Here is an 18,919-nt window from a genome sequence, read left to right as displayed (position 1 = left end):
TTTTGCAAAGAAATCAAGCACCATTTTAGAAAGATATATGAAATAATGAGAACTTACACTTCCAGTAAATGAAACAAATATTAGATTGTCCAATCGATTTTCCGGGACATTTCAGTGATTGACTAACTGGTGTGATATCGGTTTGCATACAATGGGAAACGACAAATTTGTGAAAACAGCGTTTTTATTTTTTCTTGTGATGTATGGTTTCTTTTTGTTGACATTTTAACGTTGACTATTTTTGTTCCAAAAATGTACTGTCAAGTGTGTTTTTGTAATATTCTCAGCCGAGAGTTGTTGTGTGATCTGTTTCAACCGAGTAAAGACCGTTTTGGGTTTTATGTGGTAGGTCCAATTTGCCCCATAGCTTTAGGCCGTGGAGGAGAATTTGCAAAATCTGACAAGTAATACGCCCTTAGGACTGTGATATATCCGATATTAGCTAGTGACGTACCAAAGACTAACTGTCAACGCAGGCTGGGTTAAAGTTTAATTGAAATGTCAAGCTGACCATCTTTTAGCGGGCATGCATAATATTTAAAACCGATGGTAAAAAAAAAACAGATTTATTTTTATCAATACAAATGGCATTATCGCATTTATAAAGACACAACTAGAATCAGAGTTTCTGCTTTATCTCACAGCGGAAAAGATTAGCGGGCTTTAGAAAAATCACCCCGGGTCCGGCTGCTTGGATTTTGTGAGAGTATGGAGCGGATCTTGACGGTCATTGTGCTTGTTACCTGGACATCTTTTATTCCTTTCACTTTACTACTCGCTCAGCCTAATCTCAAACGTAAATTTTGATGTAACATAGCTGGTGAAGAGAGCATACAGCGCGCCTGAACTATACCGGCCTGTACTGGGGGGTCCCACAGAAATGGGAGTAACCGCCCTTTCAGACGACTAGAATTTATCTTAAGTTTTAAAGTATCCCTCAGGGGACAGTGGCAAGACCTTTAAAGAAAAGAAGATGTTTATTTGTTACCTTTTCTTATCCCGAAACTCTCCGTGGTTGCGTTAATACGCTGTCCTGCAAAAGGAGAGTTATTTAATCCCGTTAGGTTAATCTACATTGACTGTGATTCCAGGAGCGGTTGGCTAGGAGGACATTGGAAAACTTCTACGAGTTCCCATTGGACCAGGGCTTCAGCAAAGATACTCGCGGTCGTCTTCGCTGCGATTTGAGGGAGGCTATGCAATCTGTGTTGGAATACAACTAGGAGCGTCCTTGCGTATCGCACAACGACGGGTGGTGATTGACAGCAGGCTTGAACTGCAGGCTCCGCCCCGAGATGGTGTGAAAGGCCGGGCCGAGTGTAGGATGGCAGTCAGAGTGGCGTGTTACTGAGGAAGACTCGTAGTGAATGTACACTACTCGGAACTGAGAGCACTCACTACGTACAGCTGTCAAATCTGGTAAACCATGACACTCGGGATTATACTTTGAAACCATCTTTAGACCATCCACTGGGCTACTGTTCGCTAGTGTTCTGTCCCGTTTAAGTGCGCGGTTTCAGCACGTGTGTCGTCGCAGTACACACCCGGAGTGGCCGTATCGCACGGGCGTGCTGTGCACGAGTTAGCCCGCTACACTTGGATGCTGTCTACAGTCTATGCCGTAGTGACAGCTAGCTCTCTGAAGAAGTAGACCAAACAACGGTGAACATTGTAGCATATGCGTGTTTTGGACGGGTAGGAACTGCAGCTATAGGAAGCCCTGGCGGTTCCGCCTACAAGAGGCCAACCGTAGTTTCTCTTCCATCACCTTTGCCGTACCTCCGCTTCTATGTCCAGCTTTCCAGAGTGGGGGTTATCACCCGGCGAGTGTAAACCATTCAAAGTGGCCATTTCCAAAAGGGCCATGGTCACATGTGCGGGCTGCGAACGGCCAATTCTTGACCGTTTCTTGTTGAACGTCCTGGACCGGGCTTGGCATGCCAAATGCGTACAGTGTTGCGACTGCAAATCCAGTCTGACAGAAAAGTGCTTCTCTCGGGAAGGCAAACTTTACTGCAGGACAGATTTCTTCAGGTAGGTTATACATACAAAACTATACAATCAGTGCTATGATTAAGTCTACAAGTGTCAGCACAAGGAAAGGGTAATGAATTTCAAACGATTTATACATGATTATTATTTATGATAAGATGGAATATATTGGTATTCCATGTCCAGAAAGAGCATTGACCTGTAACCAATGTGCATCTAACAAAGTTTGTGATAATAACAATAATAATAATAATAATAATAATAATATTGTCAGGTATTTCACATGCGAAATTCCGTGTTTTAACATTTAACTTACACATTTTAGCTGCACTGTCTATTGAATAAAAGATCGAATTCATTTGTAGTGTAATGTTAGCTCATGAAGTTCATGATACCTAAATTTTAAAATAGAAAATTTAAAAAGTCTGCTCATGATTTACGATTACATGCTATCTTTACATAAATGCAATGAAATCATATCAAGGGTATGACATGCAATTATCTTGTCGGTAGCGTGCAGTTAAATGTAATTCAGATTTCCACGTGAAAGTGTTTATTTTCTAAACTGCAGACAGTTATCCTTGGCTTTATAACACAACAAAAACAAAACAACTGCTTACAAACGAAATTATTGTTAATTTTAACACTGAATAAAAACGCCGTTGATCTATGTGTGCTTTTACCGACACACTGCGTGAAACATTCTGCATGTGTTACCCACTAAATTGGAATTTACTGGGATGTACTGACGATTTACATGTTATTCTTGTCAGTGGCTTCAATTTCTACACAACCATGGGAACTGTTAAACCGGTCTACCCGTTATATGTGTACACAGCCTAGTTGTATGCTTGTGACCCAAGCACATGCTCGTCCTGGATCTATGCGGTCTACAGAGTAAACTCACGTCTCAGTATGAAGATCTCAACACGTGCATCTTACCAAACACGCCTTTATTTTCTGGTTTATTTACCCAAATTACATACATATATTATAGCATTGGCTGTCTACATTTTGCATTTGATATTTTACAATGGAATTTTCTCAAACGCATTTCATGCTCCCCACATGAAATAATATCAGGTAGTGTAAATAACTGTTTTAGAAGGTTGTGAAGCAAGTGTCGAATTTGTATTCATTCTTACCTTTGTGGTTTTATGAACATTATTATACCAGTGTTATACCAATGCTTTATATATGGACCTGTTTGCTTGTGTCATTGCGCAGATATTACTGTAATATACTGACTGACAATAACTATGATTGGCAATAACGCCTTTGCTGTCTGTATATTTACACGTCTTAAAAAACACACTGTATACATATTGTTTCTGTTATGTTTGTGTTCCACGAACATGCTTGCTTGTAGAGTTTCTAACAATGTCTTGGATTGCAATGACGTATTGTCCATATTATACTACATGGATTTTATCAAAATCAGTATTCACAGGACTTTTCAAGTTTCTGTGCTACAACATGCATACATGTATACAAGAGTGTGCTGTACAAGAAGCCGAATAATTGTTAAGTCATGTGATATCTGCAATTTAACAAATTTTAAAACTATGTTAAACTCCTCTATGAAACGCTGACATTGATCAGGGTTGTTTGAAGGCATTAACATTTAGTTTAATGAGCTATTTGTCGATGTAATGCTAACACCCAGTTAACAGTCATTGAACTAAATAAATAGCATTCGTCTCGATACCGTATGCAATGTATCCGACACTGTAACAGTCCGTAAAATGCTATTTCATTACAACCATCAAACACCTATGGAAATGAGAATAAACTGTTGTGTATTTAAACCTAGGTTTCATAAATGTACATGTACTCTTATATGTATACATATTGTCGGCTTTGTTGAGTGTAACTCGAACCTGTAGGACACATATGTGTACAGTTCACAGTCAATTGCCCGATATACTCTTCGCCTTTTAGACAAAGGTTATCGCCCGAAGCTCTGTCTTATAGGCGAGTGTTTAGACCTGTACGATCGCCACGCACGAATGCCGGATTTGACATAAATGTCCTTTTTCTCGCCCAAATACGTGGACATCTTTTTTTTTGTTTACGGTAGACAGAAAAGCCGCATTGACCTTAAAACCAGAAAACAGTGCGGCAGAAGTTCATGTCAGGGGCGATGGAGTTAATGTTCCCTATACCAAGCCATCCTCCCAAATGTCTCTTTGATCAAGCGTCTATTTGCATACAAAGACATCTCTTATCCAGCTGAGAAGACTATTCTTTGGCTTTCTTTGACAAATTAACGATCCGCGCCTACCAAATACTTAACACCTCGCTTTTCTTTTATGTCGCTTTTGAGAAGTTAGTATAATTTATATTTATCACAATTTGGCAGACCCCTTCCTTACAGACAGCCTCTCGGTATCTATGGCAAACTTGTTAAACTGCCTGTATAGAAAACTAACTGTGCTGAAAGACAGACTTCTATGTTCTCGTGTGTAAAGCGCTCGTATTTTATGTTTTTGCATATGTACTATTTTTTTTTGAAAGAAAAAAACATGTACCCTAAATATAAAGAACAGCGTAACTGTAGAAACAGTCGATCAATGTCTTACCATGTGCTCCTCAGTTCCTGGTGTCATTGGTATATATGCAAAAATACTAGTGGGTCAATCATCTCGTCATTGTACTTAAATCAGTTGTTAACATTTTGTTAAAAAGATTAGATGCACTAGGACTGCGTACAGCAGATGCTTTGATATGCAATCACTTTTGCTTCAGATATGCCCTGGTATTTTCTTATAAATTCCGTTGAGCGAATCGTATTAAGACTGACCATCCAATCGTGCATATCTTATATACATAGTGAACAATTGTCCGAGGGAATATGCACACACACACGCGCATAAACACTGAAGTCGGGGCCAGTCATATTTGCACAATATTCAAACGCATCATTCGGTACATATTCAGTGTCCTATACACAACGCTGTAAATGTTATATCACTCATTGGCTTTTTACAGACTCTATCAGTTTAATTGATGTCTAACGATCGCGTTACAATCACACCTTTGTTGAGTGTGATCCGTCCAGAGCGCAACATCGATATTCCAAAAAGGTGACACGCAAAGAGGAGAGCATTTGACGAGAAGTTTCAAGTATCTAGTCATTACGCCGGTGACACCGGCCCTTTGACTACGACATAATAAATAGTCCTACAGCGCTTCACAAGTGCCTAATCCTTCACTGCAGTGCCATGCACATTTCAAGGGCCCGGAACTGGGGATATCTGTCGTTGTATTGGGTAGGGATTACATCGCCCCCCACTCCTCGGGATTTGCAGACAGGGAGGATACCTCTCCACAAATATCGCCCCATTCTCCGGCCACCTGTCAGCGTTGTAGCAAGCCTTGGTCCTACTAGTGCCCTTTTTGCGCCCGGGGCAGACAAAATCCCACGAAATACCCAGAATCAGTATGAACGACAGGCTTTCAAAATTCTGTGCACAAACGAAACAAATGAAAGCATACTACTATGACCTGCTTCTGTTCGGCTGAATTAAGAATTATATATACATTAATATTCAAATTATATTCAACCGTAGGAAAATATTTACATGCTGATTTGGAATGCGAATTATAATGTATCTAACGAATTCAGTACTGCAATGACCACAGCTCTAACCTGATGTTCATTGTTCACATTTCATATGATGTCCCTTTTCCCCGGCAGTGTTTACGGTGCGTAACATATTAACGCTCGCCTGGATGCTAAGGCCTCCGCAGGCGAAGGCCAATTCGACAGAAAGACAAACCCAGCGGGCCGTTTTGTTACCGCCGGCTTAGCCGCTCGCCCAAACTTGGAGCAGATGGCGGTGCGAAATTTTAAATACAGCTAGGAGACAAAAACCTCGCCTGTCCTTCCCGTAAATTAGTAAATTATCGACTCTTGGGTATGGGATCAGAGACAAGCACAACAATTAATTGCCGATTAAATAGTTCTTCTCTGCACATCAGTGAACTTATATGTTCTTATCGGCCCGTCCACATGGGCCAGCCATCTTAAACAAGCGTAGCCACCAAGACACAAGAGCAGCAGGCAAGTTACTAGCCTGATAATTTACAAACGTCAACCACAGTCCCTCTGAACTACCTTTGTAAACCAACGACCAATTAAACCACATTTGATATAATCACAGCCATATTTGGGCTACACACTTGAATTCGGAACAACTATGTTCCGTTTGTCAGATCAATACATCCAACAGGTATAACAAACAATCATTCAGTTTTAATCGAAATTTTGTTTCATCTGAGATGGCTCTATAATTATGCCCAATAGACGAAGGGTCAACGTTACAAATCACTTATCTTTACTAATTTTTAAATTTGTTTATTTAAACTTGCCCAAATATATTTTTTGTGGATTTCATGCTTTCAAAATTTATACATGAACTAAAATGTTATTTTTGTTTTCATTGTAGTTTTGGCAATATATAATATTACACAACCAATATTAATTGTGGTGTGCGTTTTGTTTTTTTATTTATCAGACGGTTCGGGACGAAATGTGCTGGTTGTTCACAAGGTATCTCCCCCAATGACCTTGTCCGAAGGGCAAGGAATAAAGTCTTCCATCTGAAATGTTTTACCTGTATGGTTTGCCGAAAACAGCTGTCGACGGGCGAAGAACTCTACGTTTTAGACGAAAACAAATTTATCTGCAAAGAGGATTACATAAACAGTAAATTCCAAGGTAAGTTTAAACACAAATATAATTTACGCCGAGCTAAATTTCTTAGTATTATAGAAGGAATATTTCTTAGTATATATATATATATGTCACATTAAACGTTTGTCCACAATGGGTGAAAAGGCCGATTTTGTTGCTAAACACAGAGTAAAAAAATTATCGCGAACAGGAATTTAATTTTCGGAATATTGTGTTTATCGTTTTATTTAGAGAATCTCAAGAGGGTTTAAAGTATTGTGTCCTCGAAATAATTTATAGAGTTTAAATAGTTTCTATAGAAATGCGCGTGAACTGTGAGGGCCGGGAGGCATTAAGCCCACCCCACGGGGCGCCTTACACTCTACTGAATGCCTCTATTTATAACCGGACGGTAGAGCGTTATTAGGCCAAATTTCAGAGAAGGGGACAGTTTCCATTTCAGCAGATATTCCCCAGAATAATTTGATAGTGTTCACTTAACAAATATGGCGAATGACAACTTCGCCGATGTACTTCAGCTGCTAGTCAACTTTTATCCACGGACATATATCTTTGGCAGTTAAAATATGTGATAATAAATACCATGAGGCGGGATTTTAAAGCCATACCATCAGCAGGCATCAGAGTTAATATTTACCGTTTTGCCCTCAATGACACCAGTGTCTGAGTTTCCACAAGACTTTTTGCCGTACGTATCGGTTCACATTTGTATGTGGCTTCCATTTCCTTCTGAAACCGCAGTGTAATAATAAATACACTAGTACTCATTCACTGAAAGACAGTCATCTTCCCTGAAACTTATGAAAACCCGATATTATCGAATTTTAATACCTATGAAGTTTTCAAAAGCATATCCTGTTGCACCCCTCCCCCCCCCCCCAATTATATCCTGTCAACTGTTACGTAAATACATTCTCCACTGCAGGGCTTTACGTTTGGGGACAAATCAGAGGCATGTGGTGTGAGATCTTAGCGGAATACCTTCATTTCTAGGCTTTATCTTATAAAAGCTGACTCGTTAGCTTATATTAAGTGATTGAAGAATAGCATCACTTGACCAACTGGTCCGTTTTCGATTTTTTATCTGCTATATCGACCAGGGTACCAAAAAAAAACACATCTTTAGTAATGCCCCAAAAGAAATCCACTGCAGCCCTCGGGCGTTTCGGAGCTCTTTCAAAATTGCCGTGGCACCGGCGAAGCTCTTCATGTCAGGAGCACACAACACATTCGACAGAGTGAGCTCCTAAGAATTTTTTTTTATCGGCCGTAGTTTGAATAAAGGATAGAAGTGGAGACGCACGAAACAGGCCTCCTCAGGGACTTGTCCTTTTCCGTTCCTTTATGCCGATCACGTTTTCAAAAGACTGTTCTAGGGAATTTACTGCCTTTTAAAAGAAATTGTTTCGCTGTAGACTCTGAATTTACGAAATTGCAGGGACTTTTTCCTCCCATGAAGTGTATCTCTTGTTTTTCTACAACCGAATCACGGAAATAACTATTTTCTGTCCGAATTTAAAACTTATTGCAGTTTGACTCTTTCATAACACACAAGGCTTTTCATTGGTGCTTGTATTTTTACGACGGACAAATATTGAACAAGACCTTATTAAACTGATGTGTGTTTTACAAGCGTAAGACATAACAGCATTTATTCTCAGAAATAAAATCTCCTCTCATTTACGTTTACCTATATCTTTACAACAAATTGGGGGTAGGGTGATTGTCAGATAAATTAGTTTCACAGATGATATTATCGAAGACGTCTAAATTTCATTTCTGACATGACAGTTATGTGTCATTCATGTAGATGTTTAGTTGATTATTTAAGGCCATATAACATTCGGTTTAGAAGAAAAAAACACATAAGATGTCCAGTGAAATCCATACAGAATCCCCAGTCTGGACCAACAAAGCCCTCATAACATATCTGGTAAAAGTCACATCATTTTGTACCAAACAACTCTTAACATTCCTCTAGTACACTAGCTGATTTATATACCTTTTTTATTTGCATCACAGATAAATTGTGTTGTGTAAATCATCGAGGAATAGAAACTAGTTAATGAATTTCGTGCGCAGGGGTCGAAAGCGGGGTAGTGAATTTCTGTAATATTCGTTGGGGGTTGGTAATGGGTTGGAGGGGGGGGGACAGAAAAGTAATCTACGGTATAAGCACATAGGGCCTTGTAGATGACCATGGCATTTGGCCCAGCGCGTGGAGAGATAATGACTTATGTCAAATCACCAATTATATGAGAGAACTGATGTCGTAACAAGAAGCTAGTCGTCATTGTGACTGCCAATAATCTGATCCTGTCATTTGTTCTTTATACACGTGTCAACAGCTGCGACACTTTCTGCAAAACCCCGTATTGGTGTTTATTATGCACATGCGCCATGCTTGAAGTCATGCAGGAAACACACACATACAACAATCAGTTAAACTAAATACAAAATAATTAACATTTTGTTTACTTAGCACCGTATACGAAGCTCCATATTAGGTATTAATGTAGGCCCTTATATTTGTCAACATAATTTTGTCACGTCTATCACGCTTCATTACGATTTAGAAAAAACGGTCAGTTTGACTGTTATGAAGTCCTTTGTCATTAATTCTTAGTATTGATTTCTTCGTTCTGCAAATGCGCCAGTTACGCATGTAACGAATCTGCCTTCGCTCCATTAAATTTGCCCTCTCCTTTCTTCTCAATTTTACATATAATTTTTAATAATTTCCTATTTCAGTAGTTATGGGTTATATATATAATATAACCTAGGCCACCCACATTCTGTTAGTTATACACAGTACAAAGGGTAATGTGTAGCCCAACACCGCCACATGCATATAACTATGTACAGTGCTACACATCACGCCTTTCGCTCTGTAAGATACATCGAAGTTTATGTGTATGTTATGCAAACAGTCGATCTGTTTTGCATGGAGGGACACATTTGCCCCGCTGAACACGGCTATTAACATCTGCATACGCATGCGGCTAATGGACTTACACGGTGCCCTTCCAAGTGTAAAGCTATTTAATATATTCGTATCCTCCCTCGTATACTCCACGTGCACATATACAGACCTTTATCGGCGCATATGACCTGCGTTTTGCCCCTGTAACTTACAACGCATACGGCCTCCATGCTGTCGCTATATAGAACAGACTAATTTAGTTATAGCGGTTTACGCTACATTAAATTTATCGAAAGTTACAGAAATATACTGAAGTCGGTCAAGATGTCAGCCGTGACTCCAGTGTGTGGAGCTAGGCACGAGTTTTCAAGCGGTTGCGACAAGTCTTCATTATGACTTAATGTGACATCTGTAATTTGTACCGCCGCAGATATTAGATCGCGGAAAACTGCGAGATGAATCGCGGCTTGTTTTGTTTTTTCTTCTGTAAATCCCTTATAGACCATAAGCCCCATTTAAAAAGACACGAACAGGATGTGCTAAGAAGTTTAATTGGTGCGTGTGTTATAGAGAACTGAAGAGGCATTAGGTAAAATGTGGGCAGTATTGATAGCTTGTTTATTGGAATATTTGTATTACTCGTGTCTTGGGCAGTCGGCAAAATGTTGTAAAGTATTGAAATTTCTGGCGGGTAAATGTACTTAGAGGATTTGCCGGGTTTGACACGAAACACAACTGGCATGTGCACGTAGCAGAGTATACATATACACATATATGTATCATTCGTGTTTCACTGTCATACAAACACTGGTATATATAAGGGCGCTATAGTGTGTATTATGAACGGCGAATCACCTCCTGGTGTGAAAGAAGTCCATCCTCTTTCATCTGTGTACACCCAGCCAACCATAAAACCTGGGCCTAATACGATAAGATATATATCTGTGTAGGTGCACTGTTATTGTACACTCTGTGTTGGCCCCATGGTGGTTCTAGCATATATATATATATATATATATATATATATATATATATATATATATATATAAGTTTAGTCACCGGGATCACGTGCAAGTAGCATTTTTTCCAACAATAGTGCCGGATAAATAAGAAATGTCTTCTCTCTGCGATGTTATATCTTATTATTGGTCAACCTCAATCCAGCCGTTTTGTGAAAGCTCCTGTGGTTCACATTTGTTTTATCTGAATCCGCCTTTTTAGCAACCATGCATACGCTTTTATCAACCATGCATACGTTTTTATCAAACCATCGATTAAATAAGGAAGTACAGCCACAAGTACCTATAAAACCATCTGAATTATATGGCGTCAGGGAGTCGTGTGCACCACCACATTCCTTGTTGTTGAGAAAAAGAAGAAATGCACAACTCATACTTAGTCTGTATAGCAACATTAAGATGTTTACATGCACACATGTACTGTAAGGTAGTAAATAAATATGTATATATACATATGGTCATTGTTATGCTGGACAAAAGTCAGGGGACGGTATGAGCATCCGTAGCCCCACTATCCCGATGAATCAACGAGAGTTCTGTACAGGTCTTATTAAGCAAATTACGTTTACAGGTAAAGCTGACTCTCTCAGAACAAACGTAATTTTTCTTGGTTCTTTTCAGAAGTCTATAAACTGTGGCGTATAGAATATGTTGAAACATTTTAAGTGATGAACATCGAATTGTTGTTGGAGCTGAGTTAGAAACATGACAATTATTACTGAATTTAAAAAATAATTAAGTTGAGTGTGTTGTGAAACTTTTTTTCCCGAATCTGTTTCATGAAGAATTGTCATAACTTTTCTCCGCACTTTCATAAAGGAAGGTAATTGTGTAATTGTAGCCATTAAATAAATTGATACATGCGAGTATTGCAGGACACAAGTCGGTGTGCGAAATGCCCATAAGCAAGAGTGATGAACAGTGTTACAAAAGCTCCTTAACTTAACTGTCTTCTTTTGTGTGTATGTAAACACAGAGATCGTAATTACCAGTTATTGCATTCGACATATTCTTAGAGACAGCTTCCATCAACTAATTGCACTTCACTTATAAAAATGACAAGAGCAGATTCGGCTTGTGCATCAGGCTGGTTCGCTCGCGGCCTTTAGTCAGAGGGTCTGTTAAGTTCTCCGTGAAGGGCGGTGGTTTCCGAATATATATATATATATATATATATATTAGGCCTATTAGATAAGTCACCGGGTGGATCACTAAAAGGGACTAAAGGGACAATTATGGCACTCATATACAAGGTGGCCATAACTGCATCGTTATAAGCTGACCGGTTCAGCATGGTACGAAATATAGTAGGGAAAGCACCGAATCAAATATTTAATTACATATTCTCTATAAACTTATTCGGATTGAGATCAATTAAATAATGCCGTATTAAACATATGCTAAAAATATACCATAAAGGTAAGCACAAATTGACCAACACTTGCATGTAACTGTTTTACGTATGGATTTTGTATGCTGCACAATACTTACACATCAATTATACATGGATAATGTACGCGTATATCGCATGACCTGAAAACGCGTTCAAGGAAGTCGTTCCCATACACCTGTCATTCTTATCAAATAATTTAAATACCAAACTTTTGACTTACAGACCACCATTGGCCTTTAAAAAGAAAAGAATACATGTTTTGTTTTTCTGTGAACCATTTGTATGCCAAAAATCCGAGCTGTCATAAAAAGCACATCGAGTATAAATTCCCGTCATCCAAAATGGATCCCCTGACCTGCTGGCAGAATTCACCTTAATCCCTTATTTCACAGTGTTACTTCCCAGTGGGTTCCCATAAATCAGCCCTTTTGACACGAGGGCGTAGAGTTATGTATTCGAAAGGTGGCCTCCAGGTTCACGTCGATATGTGACTTTTTGGAAAGGTTTCACTCTCACCTTACATGCTTGTATATGTTTGTTACCCCATTCTTGATGAAGCACATTGATATGGCGGGGGTTTTCTTCATGTTCATGGATACCTCTTCAGCGCACAGTTTCGCCTGGAAGTGATGTGCAAAAAAAATGTATCGGTAACTACCACATACCTTGGGCTCGAATTCGAATGTTTTATCGTGTAATGTAGTCCCCATTAGACCAATCTAGACACTGTCTGATATATGCGCAACGATGTTAAATCATGGTGATTAGACCAAGCATGGTCGAGAAGGCTAATGACTTACATCGGCAGTTTCCAGTGAACAGTCAGGTCACAGGTTCGAATCTGATCCCGGTGGTCCCGCCACGGATTTATGTCAGGGGTTTTGTCAGGTGAAGTGATTTCATTAGAGTTCCGCAGGGCTGCATCCACCCATAAACAAGAATAATTCACTTATGGGTCGGCGGTCAGCATTATGGTGAGAGGAAACCGGGTAAAGCCCGCGGGAAACCCACGACCATCCACAGGCTGCTGCAGACCTACCCACGCGCGGTCGAAGAGGAAGCCAACATGACCTGGACTTGAACTCACAGCGACCGCATTGGCCCATAAACATTGTAACTGTCATAAATATGAAACATTTTTAAGTATACGGCACCAATCACCAATCATGCCTAATAGGGTGATACATTTTACAAGTTTACTAAAACAGATGGTTTAAGAATGAAAACGGAAATTTTTTGAAAAATAGACGACACTATTGTACAAATTTTAATTTGAAATGAACGGAGACCATTGATTGTATCGATTGTATTGTAGGAAAATACTACGTGACATTCGCTCAAATTTTCGAGAATAGCATCGTATATTCATAGCATCTGAGGTCGTTAATCGTGTGAAACTAGGTTTCACAGGCGCTTTGCCATTGAGTATTTTCTTTCTGTTTTGGAAATATCAATTTAATACCTAGATAAAGTTATAAAGACCCATACTTTCAGACCGTCCAGAGCTGTCCACGTATAGAAGTTTGAATATAATATTGCAGTGTGGAAGGATAACCAATGGACATAGCGTACAAATCCAATTGTTTTCAGTATACTAAGTGAAGTCGGTCAATTAACGTGAAGTAGCGTGTCCCTAACCATTTACATGGAAACTCATATATTTGGTCTCGTGTTTTAGGAAAGGTGTGTTTGTATTTGCTCGTTATTCTGATAATGCTTCCAAGCCGCCTGTCAGATACACATGAGCACTTGTCATCTAACTTGGAGTAGCTAATATTTGACCAAGAGTCTCCTACTCGGGAGTTTCGAAGCCTGTGTGTGCTTTCCTGGCAGGCTGGCGTGGCAGCATGGCCTCTTGCAATGCTTGCACGTCGTTCCATGCTGCGCGGATCCTTTATAGCCGGCTGCAGACAGCTCGCAACCTTGTGGCCTCCACTACCGGTCTGTCATTGCAAGATCCTCGCAAATGTCGTCGGCTTCTGTTTGCTTTGTCACAAGAGAAAACTGTTTAATATTTCATAATGTTTTAACGTTTAGTGTTGCACAGAAGCGGCTGTAGTTTGGGAGCCTCAAGTGCATCGTCAACACTGATTACTACACAAATGAAATGAAAATTTGCTAATTATTGAAACCGTTAACGATCCATCGGTCTTTTTTTTCTTGCGTGCTTTTTTAATGGAAATCTAGTTTGTTTACTCCTCGTTATGTTTGCTGCCAAATTTGTCCTGTCTTTTTCAACATACATGCATAGTATATCAACTTTTTTCTTTAATATATATATATATAATTACCTTAGGTAGCATTCCCATATAAGTGGAAGTCCTCACCACTCAGTAACTGATTTAACGTATTTGAAATGATTATATAATGCGCCTAATATCCTGCCCCAAGTATACATATTAAGTTAAATATGACAAGACGCCATGTACCAAAAGCTGCTTATTATACGAAATGCATTCCTCGGGACGTCAAATCAGCGCTGTCACCCGTAGGGACAGATGCACTGCTGGAGATGATATTTTCACGAGCTGGCAAGAGGAGTGGTCCGTCCAGCACGCTTAGCCCCCAGAGACCGGTGACATTCGTATTTGAGAGCTTTTTCAGCAACCATCTGATGTAATAAGGAGTAATTATTGTTAAATTTCGACGTGTCAGCGTTTATCTGTAGCTCAAGGCGGTACATAATGTCATGTACGTGGTAAGTGTTTTCAGAAATGGTACAAATAGGGGTGGCTGCAGGGGGAAAAACACGACGTCATATGCAGATATAACTTATCCGATGTATGATAAGTTGAAAATGGGCCATAAAGTGCAAAGAGCAAATATTATTGAATGTTTTAAAAAGTAGTAGAACTACATCGACAGGGGATTAATATGTTTCAATGCCAAAATGGGAATAATTAAGTTTTTTTTTTAGATTTTTTTGGTGGAATGTTTCAAATATCGACTTGTTTTCTCCTTAGACATTCTCTGAGTAGAACTTTGCTGACAGACACGGGACATTATTATATACGAGCCGCACAAAAATTGCAAATTTAAATAAATTAAAAAACAAAGAACAAAGAAGATTGTTTTGAAAAATTATAAATACGAACTTCAAGGCATTTATCAACTGCCTGATCTTTCTAAGAGCGCTCCGTAAATTCCTTTCATTGTCAGATATATAGGCATATACTAGTATACTGATCTATCTTATCACTATAAAAACCAAAGGAAGGAAATCGGGAGTCAAATTTACTTGGGAAAACAATAACATGTTATTTTTGTGGATAAGGCTATGGCTAACAGGCCGAGCAAACCCTTAAGAGAGTAGAGACCTAAGCACCGATAACTCGCCTTATTCAAACAAGTGTTTTTACCCGCGGGCCTCTCTATACCATGTCAATATTTGTTTTAGTCCAACTTTGCAGGTTTCCGTATTCCAAGGGTATTGACTTAACCATACTAAAAAATGAGTTGAATATAAGAAGAAATAAGCGCTGTTTGTAAGAAAAGCGCTGCATGTCTACTGGCTTAACTGTATATCTTGCCTCGCAGACACCTAAGTTATACTTACCGCGATGAATAATATGCAAACGAAAATATTTATTTTGTGGTTTTTCTACCAAGTTGTAGCATTCTAGGGTAACCTCTGGTTCCAGAAATTGATATTCACTGACTTCTACCAGAAAACGAGAAGCATGAATTTCGAAATACGCCTTTATACCAGTTTTGGAAATATACATTTTATTTACAAAAAAGAAATATCTCTGTTAAGCCCATGACTTTTCCAAATCAATGATATATTATACACATGTGATAATTTATAACAGTTATGTTTCTTTAAATGTCTCGATTATTGTTATAATTCCTATAACTCTGTGAAATAAGGGATTAATAGCTGTAACTTGCCTTAGATTATACACTGGGAAAGTGTTCATGTGGAGTTGATATGATATATATATATATGGTGGGAATAAAAAATGTGCCGTGCTTTGGCACTCAGTATCTCCGAAACCCCCTTACATCAGCTTCTAAAAATTTACACACTCAAAAGCCGTTATGTCCTAAGTATACAGACCAGCTTTCAATTTCATCCTTCAAGATTTTTGTTCATGGGATCAAAATCAGAATAGTGTCAAAAACGTATGTTCCGGACATTTCAAAATGATGTTCTACCTTGTTTTACTTGAAAAGGTGATCAATTGGTCCTCCATCTTCTGAGCAGATGGCGCGCAAACATTTCTTCCATGAACTGATTGAGTCCCGAATCTTCTTGAGAGTATTTTTTCCAGCTGTATACTCGTGACACCTGTCAGGTGATGCAGTGTGGGTCACCGGAACGTGCGTTTTTGAGGCTATGTTTTCATTTTAACCCTGTGTACAGATTACTCAAGCTATGACCTTGAAGATCTATAAGTATATTAACAAAATCATGCCATTTGAATGTCTAAAGTTTGAAAGGGTTTGAACAACGGGTAATGGAGGAATGCGGCATCAAAGTACGGCCCATTTTTAGGCCCACCCGATATATACTGAGTAAACCAAGTTTCACTCGTAGAATTATTTGATTGACGTTTTGAATACATTATATTACTTTTATTCAATAAAAGTGAGAAATGACAGCAACGAATGGACTCAATAACGTTAAAATATGTTAACATATTTCAATGAATTTGATTAAATCTATTCATTATTTTTGCTTATTTCATGCGAAGTGTTTCTTGGCACGACCTCGTGGAATCATTGTTTTGACAAATGAAAAGGCCATATGAAATACAGAAGCTATATCATGAACTGTATTCACAGCCCGGTTCCTCAAGCTTGTTTTAGCCATATGGTTAACTGAATCCATGTTTGCTTAGATATGCAGACCTCATATGAGGCATAAACATTAAGAGTGATGTTTGTACCATCACTAACACCATGCACTGAATGAAACGTAGCTGTACAGTTGCTTCGTTTTGTCCTACACAGTTGTATCCAGTTTTTTCACAATGTATTCGGAAACGTTTTTAGTTCTAGACGAAAATCTGTTTTTCACTTCATTTTCGTCAATCTGATCAGGTCACTGGATACACTTTGTGGAATCCCCGATATGGCGTGTGTAGGGTGACTTTGTTAACGGCTCCTGTCAGCAATTTAACATTCATTTCATTTAACACTATTACTCTTCTTTTTGGCCCTGTCCATAGTAACGGGTTAAGGACTGGGGACAAAACACGTGCATGCGCAGATCCACGGCTTTCCACTCCAATCGTTCACAGACTCCCAACATGTAACATAACACATGGGTCTAGACCTGAACGCGAACCTCAATGACGACCACTGCAGTTGTCGCACGAGCTCATCGGCAGGCAGCTCGTTCTAAGTGGTCTTTTGTTAGGAGAAGGAAAGCAAATTACCCCTGGCCGTCAATACAAAATTACTGACTGTCGTTTATCTAATTGAAAAATAACACAGGTTTGGAGAGTGTCAACCCATCCAGTCAGTGTATCCCTGTTTAACCATTAAGCCACCAGGCTGTGGGGGGAATTTTTTTAGCACAGTAGGAAAATTAAGTGAGAGTGTGGAACACCTAGAGTTCTTGTGTCCAGAGGCGCACGTGTGGTCAAGATCTGTATATGTATACGCCACTGGTTAGTTACAATGCCAACACAAGTTTATGTCTCTCAGCAGCACACGTTCTTTTCATCGCTGGCTGCTAAATGGGCCTTTGCAGCAACCATACAATAGACGGGGTATGTTGCAGTCCATCGCCGGGTTTGGCGCAACGACATTGTGACATTTGCTTTACGTCCATATAAACATAACAAATTTGAACACAGGGCTAAGGTCGTCTGTTTTGACATTTTGCGGGATTTCGCTCGCCCAATCCCCCTATACGAGTGTGTGCTCGTCCAGCCGAGCCGGTCTAGTGTAAAATATCTGTGGGGTGCTGTGTTTTAAACAAGACACAGTTTGTCCCAGTTTTCGTCAAGTCTTTCTTCATCTCTGAGCGATTTGCTTACGGCAGGCGCATTAGAAGACTTGTATATATGTAGAGTGTCAGTGTAAAATAACAAACTGCACCGACTGGCACATGGAATAGTGATGGGAAGCAAAAGTTTAAACAAAGCGATTTGTTACAGCTGCACTGTAGCACATTGCGTTTTGGTGTAACGTAAATAAATTATTACTTTAGAAAAGTAACTGGCCACCATGATATAAGTGAAATATTCTTGAGTACGGCGTAAACACTAATCAAATAAATAAATAAATCAAATAAAAAATCAACGGTTCTTTATAATCGAGAATTAGTCCAAACCTGATTTCGTCTCATCCAACACAAAATTTTATTATAATTTGATAAATTATTTTTGTAGTACAAACGACAGTACATTCGTTTGCCTTGACAAAGTCTTATTAATTGTTTCATATCTTTATACTCATATATGTTCTTAAGCAGTATGACCTGACAAATATATAAGAAGCTCTAGACGTCCGTGGTGTAAAAGTTTGAACAAACACTGGTTAAGTCACAAGAGGGTCATTTCAGCTAGTTCCACTTATCGTCAGATATCAGTGACTGTTTAGTGTGTATGGAAAGATTTGCCAGCCTTCTGTAAAATGCCCATTTGGTATTCATATTCGATCGGCCGAATTGATCCCAAAGGGCATTAGTGTACACATACGGAACGTCGTGATGACCATATGTCCGCGTCCAACAACTCGCTCATCTGACATCTATACCCGTGCTTCAGCGACGACTGAAGTCTTGACCGCCTAATGCCATCTGACTGACTCCCTTTGTGGTCCTGTGGCACTAAGACAAATTGTTATATGTTAAGGTGTTAAGTGTTGAATCTGCCAGGCCTAGCGAACCCGAGCTGATCTCAACAGTAAGATGGCCGATGATGTTTATGTCATAGCTG

General features: G+C 39.3%; 1 protein-coding gene across 1 annotated transcript in view; it reads left to right on the top strand.

Annotated features, from left to right (window-relative positions):
• Nucleotides 1-1,299: 1,299 nt before the first annotated feature.
• The window catches only part of LOC135476344 (LIM/homeobox protein Lhx1-like), a 66,741-nt gene continuing 49,121 nt past the window's right edge, over nt 1,300-18,919 (top strand). Inside the window, exons 1-2 of the mRNA XM_064756343.1 lie at nt 1,300-2,034; nt 6,513-6,715. Coding sequence (XP_064612413.1) covers nt 1,790-2,034; nt 6,513-6,715 — 448 coding nt within the window. The 5' untranslated portion in view covers nt 1,300-1,789. The remainder of the gene's footprint in view (nt 2,035-6,512; nt 6,716-18,919) is intronic.

The sequence above is a fragment of the Liolophura sinensis genome, chromosome 10 (genome assembly GCF_032854445.1).
Source record: "Liolophura sinensis isolate JHLJ2023 chromosome 10, CUHK_Ljap_v2, whole genome shotgun sequence".
Classification (NCBI taxonomy): Eukaryota; Metazoa; Mollusca; class Polyplacophora; order Chitonida; family Chitonidae; genus Liolophura; species Liolophura sinensis.
This window is presented reverse-complemented; position numbering and strand designations above follow the sequence as displayed.